At 37.0% G+C, this 17609-nt stretch overlaps 1 protein-coding gene across 1 annotated transcript in view; it reads left to right on the top strand.

Moving 5' to 3' along the window:
- LOC106460477 (venom protease-like) overlaps positions 1-17609 on the top strand; it is a 41437-nt gene that overhangs the window by 17916 nt on the left and 5912 nt on the right. The window contains exons 5-6 of the mRNA XM_022387216.1: positions 11851-12131; positions 12778-12917. Coding sequence (XP_022242924.1) covers positions 11851-12131; positions 12778-12917 — 421 coding nt within the window. The remainder of the gene's footprint in view (positions 1-11850; positions 12132-12777; positions 12918-17609) is intronic.

Raw genomic sequence — 17609 nt, 5'->3', positions numbered from 1 at the left:
ACCAACGAATAGTGGGATTGACCGTCACATTATAACGCCCCCACGGCTGAAAGGGCGAGCATGTTTGGTGTGACAGGGATTCGAACCCGCGACCCTCAGATTGCGAGTCGAGTGCCTTAACCACCTCGGCGTTGTTAACTAGCTGCTTTGTCTATAGTTTATTTATTCAAAATTATGGACGGCTATGCCCAGATGCCCTTGTGTAGCTTTGTGCTAATATTCGAAAACAAACTAACAAACTTATCCTCTTTTTTTTTCTTCTTCTTCTTTTTAGGATGTTTTTCATCTTAGTTAATTTCGAATAACAGTGTGAGAAAAAAATTACCTGTTTTGCATTATTTTGACAGGATGTGTTTCCTAAGTTATTCTGTATAACTTCCTGCTGTGTGCACTTATTGGTTTCAGGATTTTTGGTTTTATATCAGTAAAGCATAATTTGCTGCTTTATGCGTTTTCCACGTATAATTCAAGGCTACATATCAGTTTGAAACTGGTTGTTGTTACGCTAATTCATAACTTCTGTATTGTTATTAAATTACACCTTCACGACTACTGGTTTTTGTATGTTATTGGCCGAAAATTTTTGAATATTATTAGATACAGTTCAGAAAATTTATTTTGAATTTTTTCTTGTAATTGTTAATATGATTAAACTAAAATACGATCTCGTGTTATAGTTTCCTTCGGTACACAATAATGCTATTTTTAAATAATATTTTCTTCTTTTTCCGATTTGTGAATCATAACAGTTGTGTCGCAGAACATTTTAGAGCATATCGTTCTCTCTTCAGACGATTTTACGCTTTTACAGGACATGTAGGGAGTTAATATTATGTTCTTTGAAAAGTAGTAACGGACTTTGTCCATAGAGGGCACGACAATCTAAGTGTGTTCTCAAGACATATAACAAGAACCATTGGTCAATAGTTTATATTTAAATCAACCTGTCGTGGTGTAATAAACATCATTAAGCCGTTTGTAAAATAAACCCACAATTTTTCATACACCGCGTCTTAAAATCAATATAATAAAATTGACTCAAGACAACATATCTGTTAATTATTAGTAATACTCATACAAGTTTTATCTTTTCGACTCTGAACTTTTTAATCTACAAATTAAAATATTTTTAAGAAATGTGGTGGGAACATTATTAATCAAGCTTTCAGCGACCGACAGTAGTTTTTACTAGTGTGTAATTCCAACAAAATAAGGACATTAACATTTCTTTGCGCTCTACATCCACCCACATACTTCCAGCAATATAATAATGCTTGGAGACGGCTTGAATGGGTAATGAAGAAAAACCCATTCAAACCGTCTCCAAGGATTATTAGTCTCAAAGTGGTTTCCTCGTCATCGAATTTGAATTCATCTTCCAGCAATATGTTTTCCCCTTTTGATAAATGAAATCATTATTGTTCCACGAGAGATTTATAAAATTATTATTACAGTATCTGGATTAGCTCTCGAGTTTTTAATCCCATAAATCTAAAAACTGGTCGGAATAATGCTGTTGCAACACACTTAAACTTTGGAAATATGCTATTTTGAAACCTGACAAATAAAACTGTTTGACATACCAAACAAATATGTTTACATTACAGCCTACTAGTTTCAATATGATTCTGTCTGACAATTTACAATTATAAACAAACAAAATACTTCGTAAAAAATCCCTTATACGAAGTTCCTATATATATATATATATATGTGTGTGTGTGTGTGTGTTGTTTGTGTTCATGTATGTATGTGTGTGTGTTTGTGTTCATGTATATATGTGTGTGTGTGTGTGTGTTTGTGTTCATGCATGTATGTGAGTGTGTGTATATATATATAAGATAATGGAGATAATTATAGAAACACACAAGCGATGTGCATACAGGAAGAGTCATAAACAACGAGCAACGGAAACTAGATAGTGGACATATTAATGACACAAAAATTATTGCGGAAAATGCAAACGAAAAGCGGGTAACGTGTACTTTACATCAGTATTATACGAAAAGCGGGTAACGTGTACTGTACATCAGTATTATACGAAAAGCGGGTAACGTGTACTGTACATCAGTATTATACGAAAAGCGGGTAACGTGTACTGTACATCAGTATTATATAAACTCTTTGTTTTACACAGTTCATTGCACCTTGTTTTCTTCCTGCCATACATTTTATCAATACTCTTGTGGAATGTTGTTCCAAATATCCTGTGTTAATTACTTTCCACAATTCAGCCATATTGTTTATTTGCCGCCTGACCTTCTCAGTTGCATTAGCCATACGCCATAGGAATCCTCATATCGGGCCTTTTTGTAGGCTAAGTCATGATTGTGGGTGTTCTATAATCCCATTTTTCTCCATCAAGATATCATCTCGTTACATATGCAGTGTGGTTGGGGTAATTTTCATGCCAGAAGATGAACCTTCTCCCGATGAGTTGCGTTATTGAGAGAATGATATGATGGATCAAAATGTGCCAGTATTTATCAGCAGTCAAGGTGCCATCAGTTTTGATTAGATCATCGACATTGTTAGTTGAGATGCACCCACCCAACTTTTATTCACCTCCCACTATGTTTCAATTGAGTACGATATAGTTTTCCTCTTCGTCATTGGACAAACTGTCTGTGATTGTTTTCGAACAATTTGAAGCTTACATTTGTTAAATATTTCTTTTCTTTTTTACTAGAAATGAAATTGAAAAGAGAATCTGTGACGTAGAGGCCTAAAGCATTCTTTGATTAGCCGTACCCTCTGCTGCGAACTGCAGTTTCATCTATTCATGGCTTGTGTACAACTTGGGTCAGCAAACCATAGAATTACAGTTAGGCCTCTTGTATACATCTCTCTACTAATATGCTATGTTTTGCATGGAGTGTCCTTGGCCAACGAAAACGTTTATTTGTACACACTTTTCATGCGACACTTCAATCCTGGGATGTATGACCGGTAGTGGCAATTTCTGATTGATTAGAGTAAAAATTATTTCAGTGTAAACTATCAACACGTGAATGCAAAGTTCTTTTTCACAGGTAAAGGGTGGCATTTCTATAGTATTTTAGTATTTGCATTTTAAACTCTATTTCTCACTGTTAATTTTCATAATTGTTTCTAATACTATATATATATGTATATATATATATAGAGAGAGAGAGAGTCGCGCGCTCACGTATATATATAATAAAGCTTTTTTTTATCAGTTAATCGATGTTATTTAGTGAAGGAGGCGCAATGATATATCAAGAATACTCTATAATTTGCGTGTAAGACCTTTTGCGAGTAGGGATTTACCAGCAGATAGATAGAACCGGGCGTGACCTGGTGGTTATCGTGCCAGGTTGTGGATATAAAGTGTATGATTCAAGCCTGCAATATGCCGCACCTTCAGCTGTAGGTGCGTTACAATATGCCGCACCTTCAGCTGTAGGTGCGTTACAAATGTGATAGTGAATTTCGCTAGTCGGTGAAAAAAGAATAGTCGTGTAGACGGCACGTGCTGATTACAAATTGACTTACATTTGCTCAGGAGACTTAAATTGGAGACGGCTAGACCTAAGCCTTGGGGTATCTGGCCTGACCATTGACCCATATGTCGTGTAAGGTACCGGTCAGGTTGAAGAAACAAAATTCCAAATATAGTGATAATATAGGACTAATATAGTGTAGCTTTTCATGGAGCACGATGGATGCGAATAGTGGGATTGACCGTCACTTTATAACGCCCCACGGCTGAAAGGGCGAGCATGTTTGGTGTGATGGGGATTCGAACCGTGGGGGCGTTATAATGTGACGGTCAATTCGTTGGTAAAAGAGTAGCCCAAGAGTTGGCGGTGGGTGGTGATGACTAGCTGCCTTCCCTCTAGTCTTACGCTGCTAAATTAGGGACGGCTAGCGCAGATAGACCTCGTGTAGCTTTGCGCGAAATTCAAAAAACAAACAAACAAATTATCAAAACAGGTTACCTATATCAAAGTAAACGTGGATCCGACTTGGCCTAATTCAGTTTCAGGCTAATTGGAAAAGAAAAAACATATATACGGAACTAAATGAAACATGTCCTCCTCCCCACCGAAACGCTTGACTTGCACATTAACACGGCTGAGTAGCTTTCCGCCCAACTAGTAGCTCATTAGCTGCTGACCACTTTCTTTTTGATTTGTCAATAATTTTAACTACCTTGGGATTCTGACTGATTTTGATACTATCATACACTTACTTACATAATTGGTATATTTTGTAATGGTACTCCTAGTTGTGTTTAAGTTATTATCACGCCCCAGAAACATTTTTTGGATTAGTTAATGCACTCCTCCCCTTGTGGCCTAGCGGTAACTCTGAAGGCTTTATCAGGTTTCGATAACCGCGCTTAGTAGAGCATAGATATCACATTTTGTAATATTGTACTTAACAACAACCAAGCAAAGAAACTTAATTAACATACACATCGCCCCCCAGTGGCACAGCGGTATGTCTGCGGACTTACAACGCTAGAAACCGGGTTTCGATACCCGTGGTGGGCAGAGCACAGATAGCACACTGTGTAGCTTTGTGCTTAATTCCAAACAAACAAACAAACATACACATCAACCATAAAACAGTGATATCTATCGGCAAAATTTGTATTTATAATTGTGGTCAGGAGTTAACTAGTGGTCAGCGTGACGCACCGTTGTGGAAGCATTATAAGTGTGACAGTCCGTTATTCGGTTTTAAGTGTATCTGCGTAGGCGGCAGGAGCTTACAAACGATTTTCCTTCCTCCGGTCAGCAGCTCTATATTATAAACGAGTATAGCTGAACCTTAAAGTATATGTGGCCTGGCCATTTAATCCATGTGTCGTATAAAGTGCTGTTACTTAACCTTAAAGTATCTGTGGCCTGGCCAAGTAATCCATGTGTCGTATAAAGTGTTGTTGCTTAATCTTAAAGTATCTGTAGCCTGGCCAAATAATCCATGTGTCGTATAAAGTGCTGTTACTTAACCTTAGAGTATCTGTGAGCTGGCTAAATAATCCATGTGTCGTATAAAGTGCTGTTACTTAGCCTTAAAGTATCTGTGAGCTGGTTAAGTAATCCATGTGTCGTATAAAGTGCCGTTACTTAACCTTAAAGTGTCTGTAGCCTGGCCAAATAAAGCATGTGTCGTACAAAGTGCTGTTGTTCAGGTCGAAAATGTCAATTGCACTACTCATTATGAAACATACAAAAATAATTATGAAAGTATTAATACATAACTAAACAACATTAGATAGTTTCACTATCTCAAAAAGAAAGTTTTGCTTAATAACAAAAATGTGCTCGTACAAAGATAGCCCAATGTGGCTTTGCTCTAATATAAACAAAAACCTCAAAATTCAAGCCTAGTACCACTGAAGTTTGTACATCAATAGTGTTGTCTTTATTTCTTCTTATATTGCAGCATATGCTTGTTTGTTTTGAATTTCGCGCAAAAGCTACACGAGGGCTATCTGCGCTAGCCGTCCTAAATTTAACAGTGAAAGACTAGAGAGAAGTCAACTAGTCATCATCACCCACCGCCACTTCTTGGGCTACTCTTTTACCAATGAATAGTGGGATTAACAGGTCACATTATAACGCCCCCACGGTTGAAAGGGCGAGCATGTTTGGTGGACGAGGATTCGAACCCGCGACCCTCAGATTGCTAGGCCTCGGTTGTAATCAGAACACCTAATTAATAAATTAATAGTACATTCGTGAAGAATAACATACGGAGTTTTAACAAGACATCTTAGCGAATTCATTGAAAAGAAAATTCCTGTTAACACTTTCAGTAATTTTTTTCAATGGTTATTCACCTCTGCGCACTAGGATTTTACTATTCTTACAGCGTACCAAATATTCCAAAACTCACGCATTGAGCGTGAGACTCGAGCAATCGGCCTTATTCTCACACTCTCACAAATAAGTATTAAAATCTTCTCATTTAGCAAACGCAATCAGGCATCATGATAGCAGAAACGGCCGTTTATTCGTGAAATTCCTGGATAATGAAGGTAACTAATGCCAATTTCTGTCTCACAATGTACCATAATGCACTACTCATTTCCTGGGGATCATACCCCCCGAATCTCACATTATAGAGGACATATGCCTTCGATACAAGTGGTGCAGCTTTGACGCACAGGATCATATACACAGCCTACTCAGCAACACTTTCTGAATTTTTATCTCTTGTGTACTGAATAGGATTTTACTTCATTGGTTTTCAAAACCACTCCTATTGCACCTGTTTGCTTATGCGAGAGTGAAAGAAACAAATTGCGTAAAATAAAGTAAAGTTCATTTTCCCTCCTTTTTTTGATGTCGGGTTCGAACTAATTAATGGAATTGTACATTGCACTTCTTTCAATGGTGGTAGGGGCGCTCAACTCACAATCTGCGGGTCGCGGGAACGAAACCTAGCGCAGAACGTGCTCGCCCTTTCAGCCTTGGAAACGTTATGATGTGATGGTCAATTCTATTATTCGTTGGTGATGAATTGCCCAAGAATAGGTGCTAGATGCTGCTGACCAGTGTTTTTCCCACTAGGTAGCAGTTTACAACGATCAGGGAAGGTGGGATATTGCTTCAGTAGTACTGCTATAAAGAATTAAATAAACATAGAAATTAATCAAATCAGAGTTGTTCAGTGTTGTGCTAGCAAAGGGTTTCATGGCCTTATTCAAATTAATTGGTAGCAAACGCCAGAGTATGCATAATTAGGTATTATACATTAAGAAATTATACCGCAAACTCAAAACATAATATTCTTAGCTTCATTTCGATTTATTTGTTTTTAAATTTAGCCTGGTGATTGGCTGACCGGCCGCAACTACCTCGTGGGTCGCCAATTGGGCGGTCGTAAGGCAAAAATATTCACATGGCTAGGTGATTAGGGCTCCCGATACGCAATCTGCAGTTCGCGAGTTCGAATCCCCGTCCCACCAAACATGCTCGCCCTTTCAGACGTGGGGGCGTTATAATGTGACAGTTAATCCCAAGTAGCCCAAGAGTTGGCAATGGGTGGTGATGACTAGCTGATTTCCCTCTAGTCTCTAGGAACGGCTAGCGCAGATAGCCCTCGTGTAGCTTTGCGCGAAATTCAAAAGAAACCAAACCAAAAATATATATGTGTGTATGTAAAACATACAATAAAATATACAAGCATAAAATAGCACCTCTTTCTATGGTCAATAACTTTTATATAAATAAAGGTATTTCAGGAAATGTCTTTGTACTCGATGCATTCTTCTTCTGTTTGTTTCTTCTTGGGTTTTGATCAGTAAGGTATGATTTACTTTAAAAATCATACTTGTGAATCGCTTTGTTGATTTAGATAGAAGCTAGAGAGGACTGTTATATAGAAATAATTCGTTTTTTTGTTTTAAAATAGTCCAGGCAAAGAATCAATCACATTTCTGACCGACAAATGATAAGGCTTTGGTTTGGTTTGTTTGAATATTGCGCAAAGCTACACGAGGCTATCTGCGCCAGCCGTTCCTAATTTAGCAGGGGAAAACTAGAGGAAAAACAGCTAGTCATCACCACCCACCGCCAACTCTTAGGCTACTCTTTTACCAACGACTAGTTGGATTGATCGCACCTTTATAACACCCTCAGGGCTGAAAGGGCAATATTGCTTGATGGGACGGGGATGTTAATTCGCGACCCTCAGATTGCGAGTCGAGCGCCCCCTAACCACCTGGCCATGCCCAGCGAATGATAAGACAACAGCTTATTTGAATTTTACCTCATTTCACCTAAGCCTACGAGTGCGATATGGTATAATGTTTAATAAGATAATAAATTTAGAAATTAAGTACGCCATGTCCTGTCAGCCCTAAAAACCTGTATTTCCGAACACCAGCTTAGTTCCAATCCAGTGTTTGAGTGGACCCAATTAATAAGCTCTGCAGTGGTAGTGCTAGGAACAATCAGACTAAGCAATTGCTTATGACTCCGGGCAGCTCAATGGCCCCCGATTTAACAGGGATTTTATCAATAGAACTTTGACTTTTGCATGTTTTAGTATTGTACATCAATTGAAACAATTGAAAAACACATTACATTTTAACGGATGGACGTTTAAAAATAAGACATTTCCCAGTCAAGTATTCGTGCGCTGGTTGTTGCTAATTGCAGCGCACACACAGTGATTTGAAAAAGATACCGGTGAAGTGATGTTAGAGTCAGTAGGAATGACTTTGTAACGAGTGCACTGGAATGTGCTGTGTTAGAATATTTTTGGTATGCGAAAATATTACAATAAATATCATTTTAGGAGGTAAGCACGGAGGTCCAAAATTATGTTTGCTTTGGGTCCCCAATGTGTTGGCTTCAGCCCTGAAGGTATGAACTATTGAGACTGATTCCAAATCCCATAACAGTTTCCTAAATCTATCATTAACACGGTTGTACAAATCAAAATATGTATAGACTAGACTGGCCTAGCATTTTCTGGTAGTTAAGACACTCTACTCCAAAACTGCGGATCGCGAGTTCGAACCCCATCACAAAACATGCTCGCACTTTTAGCCGTGGGAGTGTTATAATATGACGGCCAATCCCAATTTTCGTTGGAAAAGAGAGTAGCCCAAGAATTAGCGGTGGATGGCGTTGACTAGCTGCCTTTCGTCTAGTCTCTCACTCCAAAATTAGGGAGCTAGCACGGAGAGTTCTCGTATAGCTTTGGGCAAAATTCAATAATCAAACAAGTAGGCAAGATTTAAAGCCTAAATTTGTTAGTTATACATTTAAATTTATAGATGAATGATATATATTTTCCAGACAAGCTGGATGAAGGTTTCGACGCAGAACTTCCTCTATGTCACTGAGTGGAAAAAAAAATCTAACAAGAATGTTCTTTCTTTGTGCTAACAAGAGTTATGGTATTGATATATGAGGCATTCTAGGCATTACATCATTGCTCAATATGCATATATATTGTTATACTATATAATAGGTCAATACATATACAGAATTATTTATTATAGCAAACCTAGTTATCAATACGAAACTTTAAACTTATGAAATCAGTTATTGAAATAGAGCACGTTATTCTAGAATATGATGCAGGGCGGCCCAGATTTAATAAGACTCTAATCCGTCATAAATTTAATGTTGTTTTCAGTCAGTACAAGAACGGTGGTACAACAGCAACTTCCCGAATAAAATAAATCTCTTTGAACTGACCTGTTTCTTTCTCATTTATGTTCACGTTTAGATTTTGGATTTTGTTGAAATAGAGCCTCATTACACTGGGGTTACCCTGCTAATTACTTCAGTTAACACTGGCTAGAGCTTTATAACAGTGGGGCTACCCTGCTAATTACTTCAGTTAAAATGAGATAGAGCCTTATAACAGTGGGGCTTCCCTGCTAATTACTTCAGTTAAAGTGGGATAGAGCCTTATAACAGTGGGGCTACCCTGCTAATTACTTCAGTTAAAGTGGGATAGAGCCTTATAACAGTGGGGCTACCCTGCTAATTACTTCAGTTAAAGTGGGATAGAGCCTTATAACAGTGGAGCTACCCTCCTAATTACTACAGTTAAAGTGGGATAGAGCCTTATAGCAGTGGGGTTACCCTGCTAATTACTTCAGTTAAAGTGGGATAGAGCCTTATAACAGTGGAGCTACCCTGCTAATTACTTCAGTTAAAGTGGGATAGAGCCTTATAACAGTAGAGCTACCCTGCTAATCACTTTAGTTAAAGTGGGATAGAGCCTTATTAAATTTGGGCCACTCTGTTTATCACGTAGTTAGAAAAGGTGTTTATCTTTGTTTATATTATTTCTGTCATTGTTTTAGCTGCATGGTTACATAATATAATTTATTAAAAACAACTAAGTTTTAATTCTAATTCGGCTTTAAAACACTTAACACGATGAAGCCTCCATACATTCACGCTGAGTTAGTTTTTAGAGTTTTACACATTTTAGAAATTTGTTTTATTCGATTCTCTGATTAGAACGAAACTATTTCCGTTTATAGCTCTCACTGGTTATTCATGTTTGTGTGTAATTGTTTGACACTTAATATATTGTTTTCACTGTGCAATTGACTCTTCCAATATCTTTTGTGCGCACAATATTTGACATCAGTTTGTTGTTGTTTTTTGTCTGTGTGTTTCCCATTACGTGTGAAGATCGATAAATATAGTATTTTAACATAATAAGAATACGCACTTTATTTTGGAAGCGTCTTGTAGAAGGTTTGGTTTTTGAATTTCGCGCAAAGCTACACGAGGGCTATCTGCTTTAGCCGTCCCTAATTTAACAGTGTAAGATTAGAGAGAAGGCAATTAGTCATCACCACCCACCGCCAACTCTTGGACTACTCTTTTACCAACGAATAGTGGGATTGACCGTCACATGATAACGCCCCCACGGCTGAAAGGGCGAGCATGTTTGGTGTGACGGGGATTCGAACCTGCGACCCGCAGATTGCGAGTCGAGCGCCCTAACCACCTGGCCATGCCGGCCCGGTCTTGTAGAAGGCACTCCTCAAATGGGTCGGGCATGGCTTAGTGATTAGCGTGCCAGACTGTGAACCCCAAGGTTCAATGGCTTACATTCGTTGTTGCATAATCACGTTATACACTTTTTGGTCCGTGGGTGCGTTATAAGAGAGAGACGGTAAAATCCCATAATTCGATTAGAGTAGCCCAAGAGTTGGCGGTGGGTACTCTTGACTTGTTGCACACTTTTCCTCCACTCTATCAGTTTCAAATTAGTGCCGGTTAACACAGGAAGGCCTTGTGTAGCTTTGCGCAAAACTTCTAATCAAACAAACAAACTGTTAGTTTGTTTATTTGTCATTGCTTTCGGCTGTTTGGTTTATTTTATTTTTTATTGTCTAGAATAAGAAACAGGTCTTAAATTGTAATGCTTCACGACATTTTGGATTCTACAAATCCGATCGTATCTTTATGCTACAATTCTTTCGAGATATTTTTGGTATTTTTTCATTCTAAACTGTCAGGTCAGAGACCCCAAGATTTAGGTATAGCAAACACTAATTTAGGGCTGCTGATCTGAAGGAAGGTAACCAGTCAGCAACTCCCCGTTGCTTACGGCTATTCATATGTAGCCGAATAGCGGGATTGATTGTTTTGGTTTTTACCGTTCCCTCGGCCGAAATTACAGAGGAATGTTTTACGTCTCGAAATACTTGAATCCACTGCTACACAGCCAGTCTTGCTAATCCCTAGTCCACGTCCAACCCAAGGGATTCATGCTCTTTTTTGTTAACCTTAAACTATGTTAATTTGTTTTCTGATATTCGCGCAAAGCTACTCAATGACCACCCCCGCTAGCCGCCCATAAATTTGAATATTTGGAAAGTATCTAATCAACAGCACCAAACGACCGAATAGTGAGATTTGACCATCACCGTCATAACTCATTCAGGCATCATTTTACGGAGATCGATTTTTTTCGGCAACAGAACGTGAAAACGTAGACCCTAGAGAACCATAGTCCAGATAACCCCTGGGTCACGCTCATCCTGTCTTAAACCATAGAAAAATGGGGTTTGCTGAAATAAAAAAAAAGCCAATAAGAAGAGATTTGACTCTCCTACTAAACTTAATTTGTCATTAGGATGTCAATTTTATTTTTAAAATTAACAAAAAAAAAAACGTTCTCGCATATATTTAATTAATTCATACTGTGACGCGGAAAGTAATTTTGTTTGCCATGAACATTTTGTCATGCAACGCAACTAATTATTCGATCTTCAGAGCAAAAGTTGTAAAATGAAGAGTTATGTTAGCTGAAGATCATAATGTCTTTGTATGCTTGTTGTTGGAGTATTCGGTATTCGTTTTAATATTTTTGTTTGAATTTCAGATATCATTCGTCACAACTAACAGTTCGTCTTGGAGACCATCATTTATTCAAAACAGACGACTTTGCTCAACCCAGGGAGTATTTTGTGGATAAAACAATACAGCATCCACAGTTTCGACGTAATGGCTTTTTCAATGACATAGGCCTGGTTAAGCTGAGAGAAAGGGTGGTATATACGACCTTTATCAGACCTGTCTGTCTTCCAGTAGAAGATAACCTTAGATCAAATCCGCTGGTCGGCCATATTGGTACTGTGCTCGGATGGGGAACTACCTCTTACGGTAGGACTAATTTAGTTAATCATACCAATTTACGTGTATTCATATTCAATAATCTAATTTGTGTAAATAAATATATTATTTTTTTGAAATATCCATACATTTCTTGCATAAAAAAATTAATGAAAATACATTTCATACTAAAATAACGACATATTTGGATAATGTGCATAATATGCTGACTCTTCTGATTCAAAATGATGATATGATGGGTCTCTCAAGTCAAAAGGACAACATACTGACTTTTTTGGGCCAAAAGGATCATATGGTAATTTTGGAGTAAAACAGTGCTGTTATTTCTAGTTCGAAAGAATAAGGTACTTTGTTCTTATTGGTCATGAAAATGACATGGTAATAGTCCTGAATCAAAATAATTGCACGTTAGCTTTTCTGTTTAGATATTTTATTATTATCTAACCGATTCTTTCTTTTAAATTTTACATTGATGACTGCCAAACATTCTATATAATTACCAATGAAATCCATCGCTTTTTTGGCACCTTTTACTAATGCCGGATTGTTTCAAAAGGTTTTATTAAGTAAATCTATTTTTATCAAATACATTTCATTTTGTCAATTTAAGGCTTAGAATCCATATTACCATAAAAATCTAGAAGCGAGAGAATTACCTTCTGTCTCCATTCACCAGGGGGTAAAAGCACTGATGCCCTTCAACAGACTTCCATGCCTATATGGGCCAACGAGGACTGCAATCGTCGATATTTTCAGCCAATCACAGAAGGATTTATGTGCGCGGGCTTCATTGAAGGAGGTAAAGATGCGTGCCAGGTAAGAGAAATGATTGATTATGCAAACTGTTATAAGTAGCTGTTAATTAATCTATTTACATAAATTACATAACACTTTCTTCGTATGCTGTAAACTTTTAGGCAAATAGTGCTAAATTACTCATAAATTTAAAGAACTATGTACTTCAGTGCTCATTAAATGTTGCAGCAACACATCCAGTTAGTAATGGGCACGTCTCCACTGAATATTTATGGGAATCACACAAATCCAGGGGTGTCATTAAGTTTTAGAATCATAGTTGAATAAAAAGAGGTAGAAGGGGTAGAGAACCTATTTAAGATGTCAAGAGGACAAAGACCCTCGCCTGAAAAGGTTTATAGTGATTTAAAGCACTAAAAAAGCTGCTTTTTAATTTGTTTTCCCTTTTTTGCGTGGAAAAAATATACAATTTGCTATAAAACTTAAGCCTAATAGGCTGAATTTAAAGCTTACTCCTATAAGCGTATAGGCCTAATCTGATTTAGCTGATGAAGAAAAATGCTTCTTTTCTATGTAAATCTAGGTACACAGTTGTATGCAAGACTGGTTCTTTAATTAACATTTAGTACGTTCCCGATCTGTCATACCAAAACAACGCCCATTCTATATGCTTAAGTGACGGCCGGCTTTTCGCTTTTACTTTTCGAAAAGCTACTATTTGTTGTAAGCTTAAATGCCGATTTAATAAAAGAAATACAAGTTGAGTTGTGCTGATTTTTTTTTAAATGCCGATTTAGAGAATTTATTTTATTTTATTCAACCTAACTGTAAAAACCGGAGTAGGCTATAAGGTGTTTAAAGACAACGTACTTCTTTCGCAAGTATAAATTAATCCATTTTGTGGTAATGTTTTCTTCATTGTTAATCATTCCAAACGTCTATGAGAGTCCTTTTGGTCACAATAAGTCAGTTAAAAATGTCAATTTCAACAATGTAATCATGTGTATAACAACAAATATCTGCTTCATACTGCCTTAAAATACTGCCTTGAAAGCATGATTTAAATAAATAATGCAGATACATTCTTTTGTTATGATTATTGGATTATTCACAACTACAAGATAACAGAACAGACATCCACAAGTTTCTGAGTGGAATCTCCGATTTCTTTGGTTTTTAACGACATCGCTGTAAGAGTCAATTGAAAACAAGATGTCATGAAAACCGGATCTCGTAGACCTTCTTAGAGGAATAGTTATTGAATGCATCGTTGGTTTTGAGTATCTAAGACATTGTATCTCACTTGGTCACACCTGAATCTATTCTGAAAAATGCACTGAATTGTATTTAGATCTGATGACCACCAAGAACTAAGATGTCCAAAACTATTTGTTCCTTAATCCATGGAAACTTTGAAACGTTTTGTAAAGCGGAACTGCACATCTTACATGACATCCATCAGTCAGATAGAGTTCAATACTAAGGGTTAGCGGAACATTATTACCTGTGAATTCAATGTGTCAGCTTTTACAGTGTTTTGAGTTAGGATGAAAAATTACCATCATGTATAACGCTGAATCCCATTATTCATAGTCGGACCCCTTTGGGAATCACTTTGGAAATGTGTTATCTCAGCTGGAAAGAGTGGTGAGCGTAGTTTTATGGTTTAGGCCTGTTTCTGGCTAGTTTGGATAAAACTATTTTAGCTGGTTTGAGATTGCTTCCCTAGCAATAATAAGAATCATGAATTATATTTATTAAAAAGGGGGAAGAGGGAAATTGACTGGAATTCTTTATAGCAGTCTCAAGCTATTATGAAACATTGTAGATTTTAATTTTTTCACAACGGTGATTATAACCAGTAACTAGACATCTCCATATTGTTTCCACTCTCAAGTGTGGCGAAGTGTCCTCTCTGTTTGATGGTCTGTCAACCTACCCAGTATTCATGTAACAATCTGGTGCAAGTCACAGTAAGTAATTATAATTTTATTTAATGCTAAACACTACATGTATAGCCATCTCATAGTTACAACGTACTTGTGTCTACAACTGAACGCATTGTTACAATATATGTAACAAAACATCAACTAACTCTGTATTTGAACTTGAAAAACGAGAACATGAACTAAACATACATAGTAGGTAACCCTGCAAAGAACCTAAACTAAACACACGACACATTGTACGTATACATAAACTTAGCAGGTGGTAATATTGTAATTAAACCTAAATCTAATTATGTAAGTTCACATTATTAGAGCAATAAAAACTTTCAACAATTTGCACACCATCATTAAAGATTTAGATTTTAATTTTCTTCTTTCCTTTTCTTTCCACTTCCTTGCTTTTCCCTTTTTTTGTTGTGCTTTTCCTTTTTTTTTCTGTATACACATATTCCATATGATAAACTCTCGTAATTCACTCGCCATTATGATTCACTGTCCATGTTTATTCTTTATTCTAAGTCTAGTTTGAACTTCAAGTGGGTCTAATATACATTAGGCCTCGTTTAAAGCTGATCGGCCTGAGGACAAAGGTGCCAGGAAGGTTTATCGACGGTGGAAATAATACATTAATACCCTATTGGCCAGTGTATGCCAACACAAAAACAGTAGCCCCATTATAGCAGGATACTGGCTTAATGTCACTTGCCTGCCTTCTTAGGGTGGACAGGGCTAGGAACAGGAATACTAGACAATCAATGGTTAAAGAATTGACTACAAACAATAATACATAAGAAAACAGCTCCTGAACGGGTACCTGCGAGAGGAACAGAGCTGATGCACTTAGGTAGGGTCCTGGACTGGCCAGCAGGAGAAGGAAAAACAAAGAAACCAAGGCTTAAACAATGAGATGGTAACTGAAGAATATGTGAACAGTGCACCAGACCCTGTCAGTCTCACATTATGATAGGTTACTGCAATGTCGAGAGATCAGAGGAAATAAATAATGCCTCGAAAAGCTCCCTGAATTTTATGACATCATACTTATTATGACATTAGACACTGAAGAATTCATTGTCATTGGCTTTAACTTCATATCACATGCTGACACAAAGGCTGAGATTGTCATGGCAGTGTGGCACGACAGCAACATTTGCTGTGAACATTATGACAGATCTTGGCAAAACCATCACCATTACAAGCTACAAACCATCTTTAAGCTCACTTAAAGCTGTATACCCAATCCAAGATTGAAGGTTCCAACCTGACCTGTTTGGCCACACTTCTATATATAAAGTAGAAGGAGACTTCAATGCCATACGCTTCAGCTGGGATGTAGGTGAAAACACTAATGGCAGAGATTTGCATTTCGCTGTCCACACTAGAAATACCTTAGACACCACCCTTATATTAGTGAACTTGGGTGCACCAACAAGAATTGCTGAGCACTAAGGTGACAAAGACTCCTATATAGGCATTGCTTTTGCTAAGCCCACATTGAGCGTCGTCTCTACCTGGCATAGAGGATATAATGTCATTAGTAATAACTTCATATATGAGGTGTATGTGAAAACTAAAAGATATAGTGGTATAGAGACAATTTACAAACGCAAACAAGGCTGTAAAGCCAGATGGCAGCACACGTACCTCAATCATTTCACCATCATTGAGCAAAGTCAAGAAAACAACTTGTGCAAAACGAACACTTCATTCTGGTGGAACAGTGATGCTGAGAAAGTCTGGAAAACATCCACTCAAGCCTAGTCTGGGTTCATGCAGATAAGACGAGACCCAGCAGAGGTAGAGGAGGCAAGGATTGCGCAGGATAGAAAAAGTCGCTTTTAGATTTAGAGAATTAGAAATTTCCATTTGCACAGGATGGAACTTATTAATACTATGAACTTTATTACTTTCTTTAATATATTCCGATTCCTTTTTACATACGTTTTTGGGTCTAAAGAAAAGTTCACAAGATAATTTTGGAATTATACTTTTCTGTTCTTAAAATATTAAAAATTAACCTATCTGTTGTTTTTCATCTACGTATCTTATTGTTTTCTTCGTTGCCAAGCGACGCCTGTACAAACCAGGGTTCTGGACTTCCCATCGTGAAGCATGCTCACCTTGTTTTACTTGTATTAAAGGACATGACATTACGTCTGGAACCACATCAAAAAAAATGTTGTTTACAAACACTCCTTACTATTTCTCTACGAACATGTAAATTAAAGTGTATTGATCTGTAGTTTATTTGTATTTTGTATATATATTAGTGTATTATTCTGTAGTTTATATATATTTTGTATATATGTTAGTGTATTGGTCTGTAGTTTATTTGTAGTTTGTATCTAAGTTAATGTAATGGTCTGTAGTTTATTTGTAGTTTGTATCTAAGTTAGTGTAATGGTCTGTAGTTTATATGTATTTTGTATATATGTTAGTGTATTGGTCGGTTGTTTATTTGTAGTATGTATCTAAGTTAATGTAATGGTCTGTAGTTTATTTGTAGTTTGTAGCTAAGTTAGTGTAATGGTCTGTAGTTTATATGTATTTTGTATATATGTTAGTGTATTGGTCGGTTGTTTATTTGTAGTATGTATCTAAGTTAATGTAATGGTCTGTAGTTTATTTGTAGTTTGTAGCTAAGTTAGTGTATTGGTCTGTTGTTTATTTGTAGTTTGTATCTAAGTTAGTGTAATGGTCTGTAGTTTATTTGTAGTTTGTATCTAAGTTAGTGTAATGGTCTGTAGTTTATTTGTAGTTTGTATCTAAGTTAGTGTAATGGTCTGTAGTTTATTTGTAGTAT

This window comes from Limulus polyphemus, unplaced genomic scaffold, assembly GCF_000517525.1.
Source record: "Limulus polyphemus unplaced genomic scaffold, Limulus_polyphemus-2.1.2 Scaffold778, whole genome shotgun sequence".
Taxonomy (NCBI): domain Eukaryota; kingdom Metazoa; phylum Arthropoda; class Merostomata; order Xiphosura; family Limulidae; genus Limulus; species Limulus polyphemus.
The sequence above is the reverse complement of the archived record's forward strand: the minus strand, read 5'-3'. Positions and strand labels throughout refer to the sequence as shown.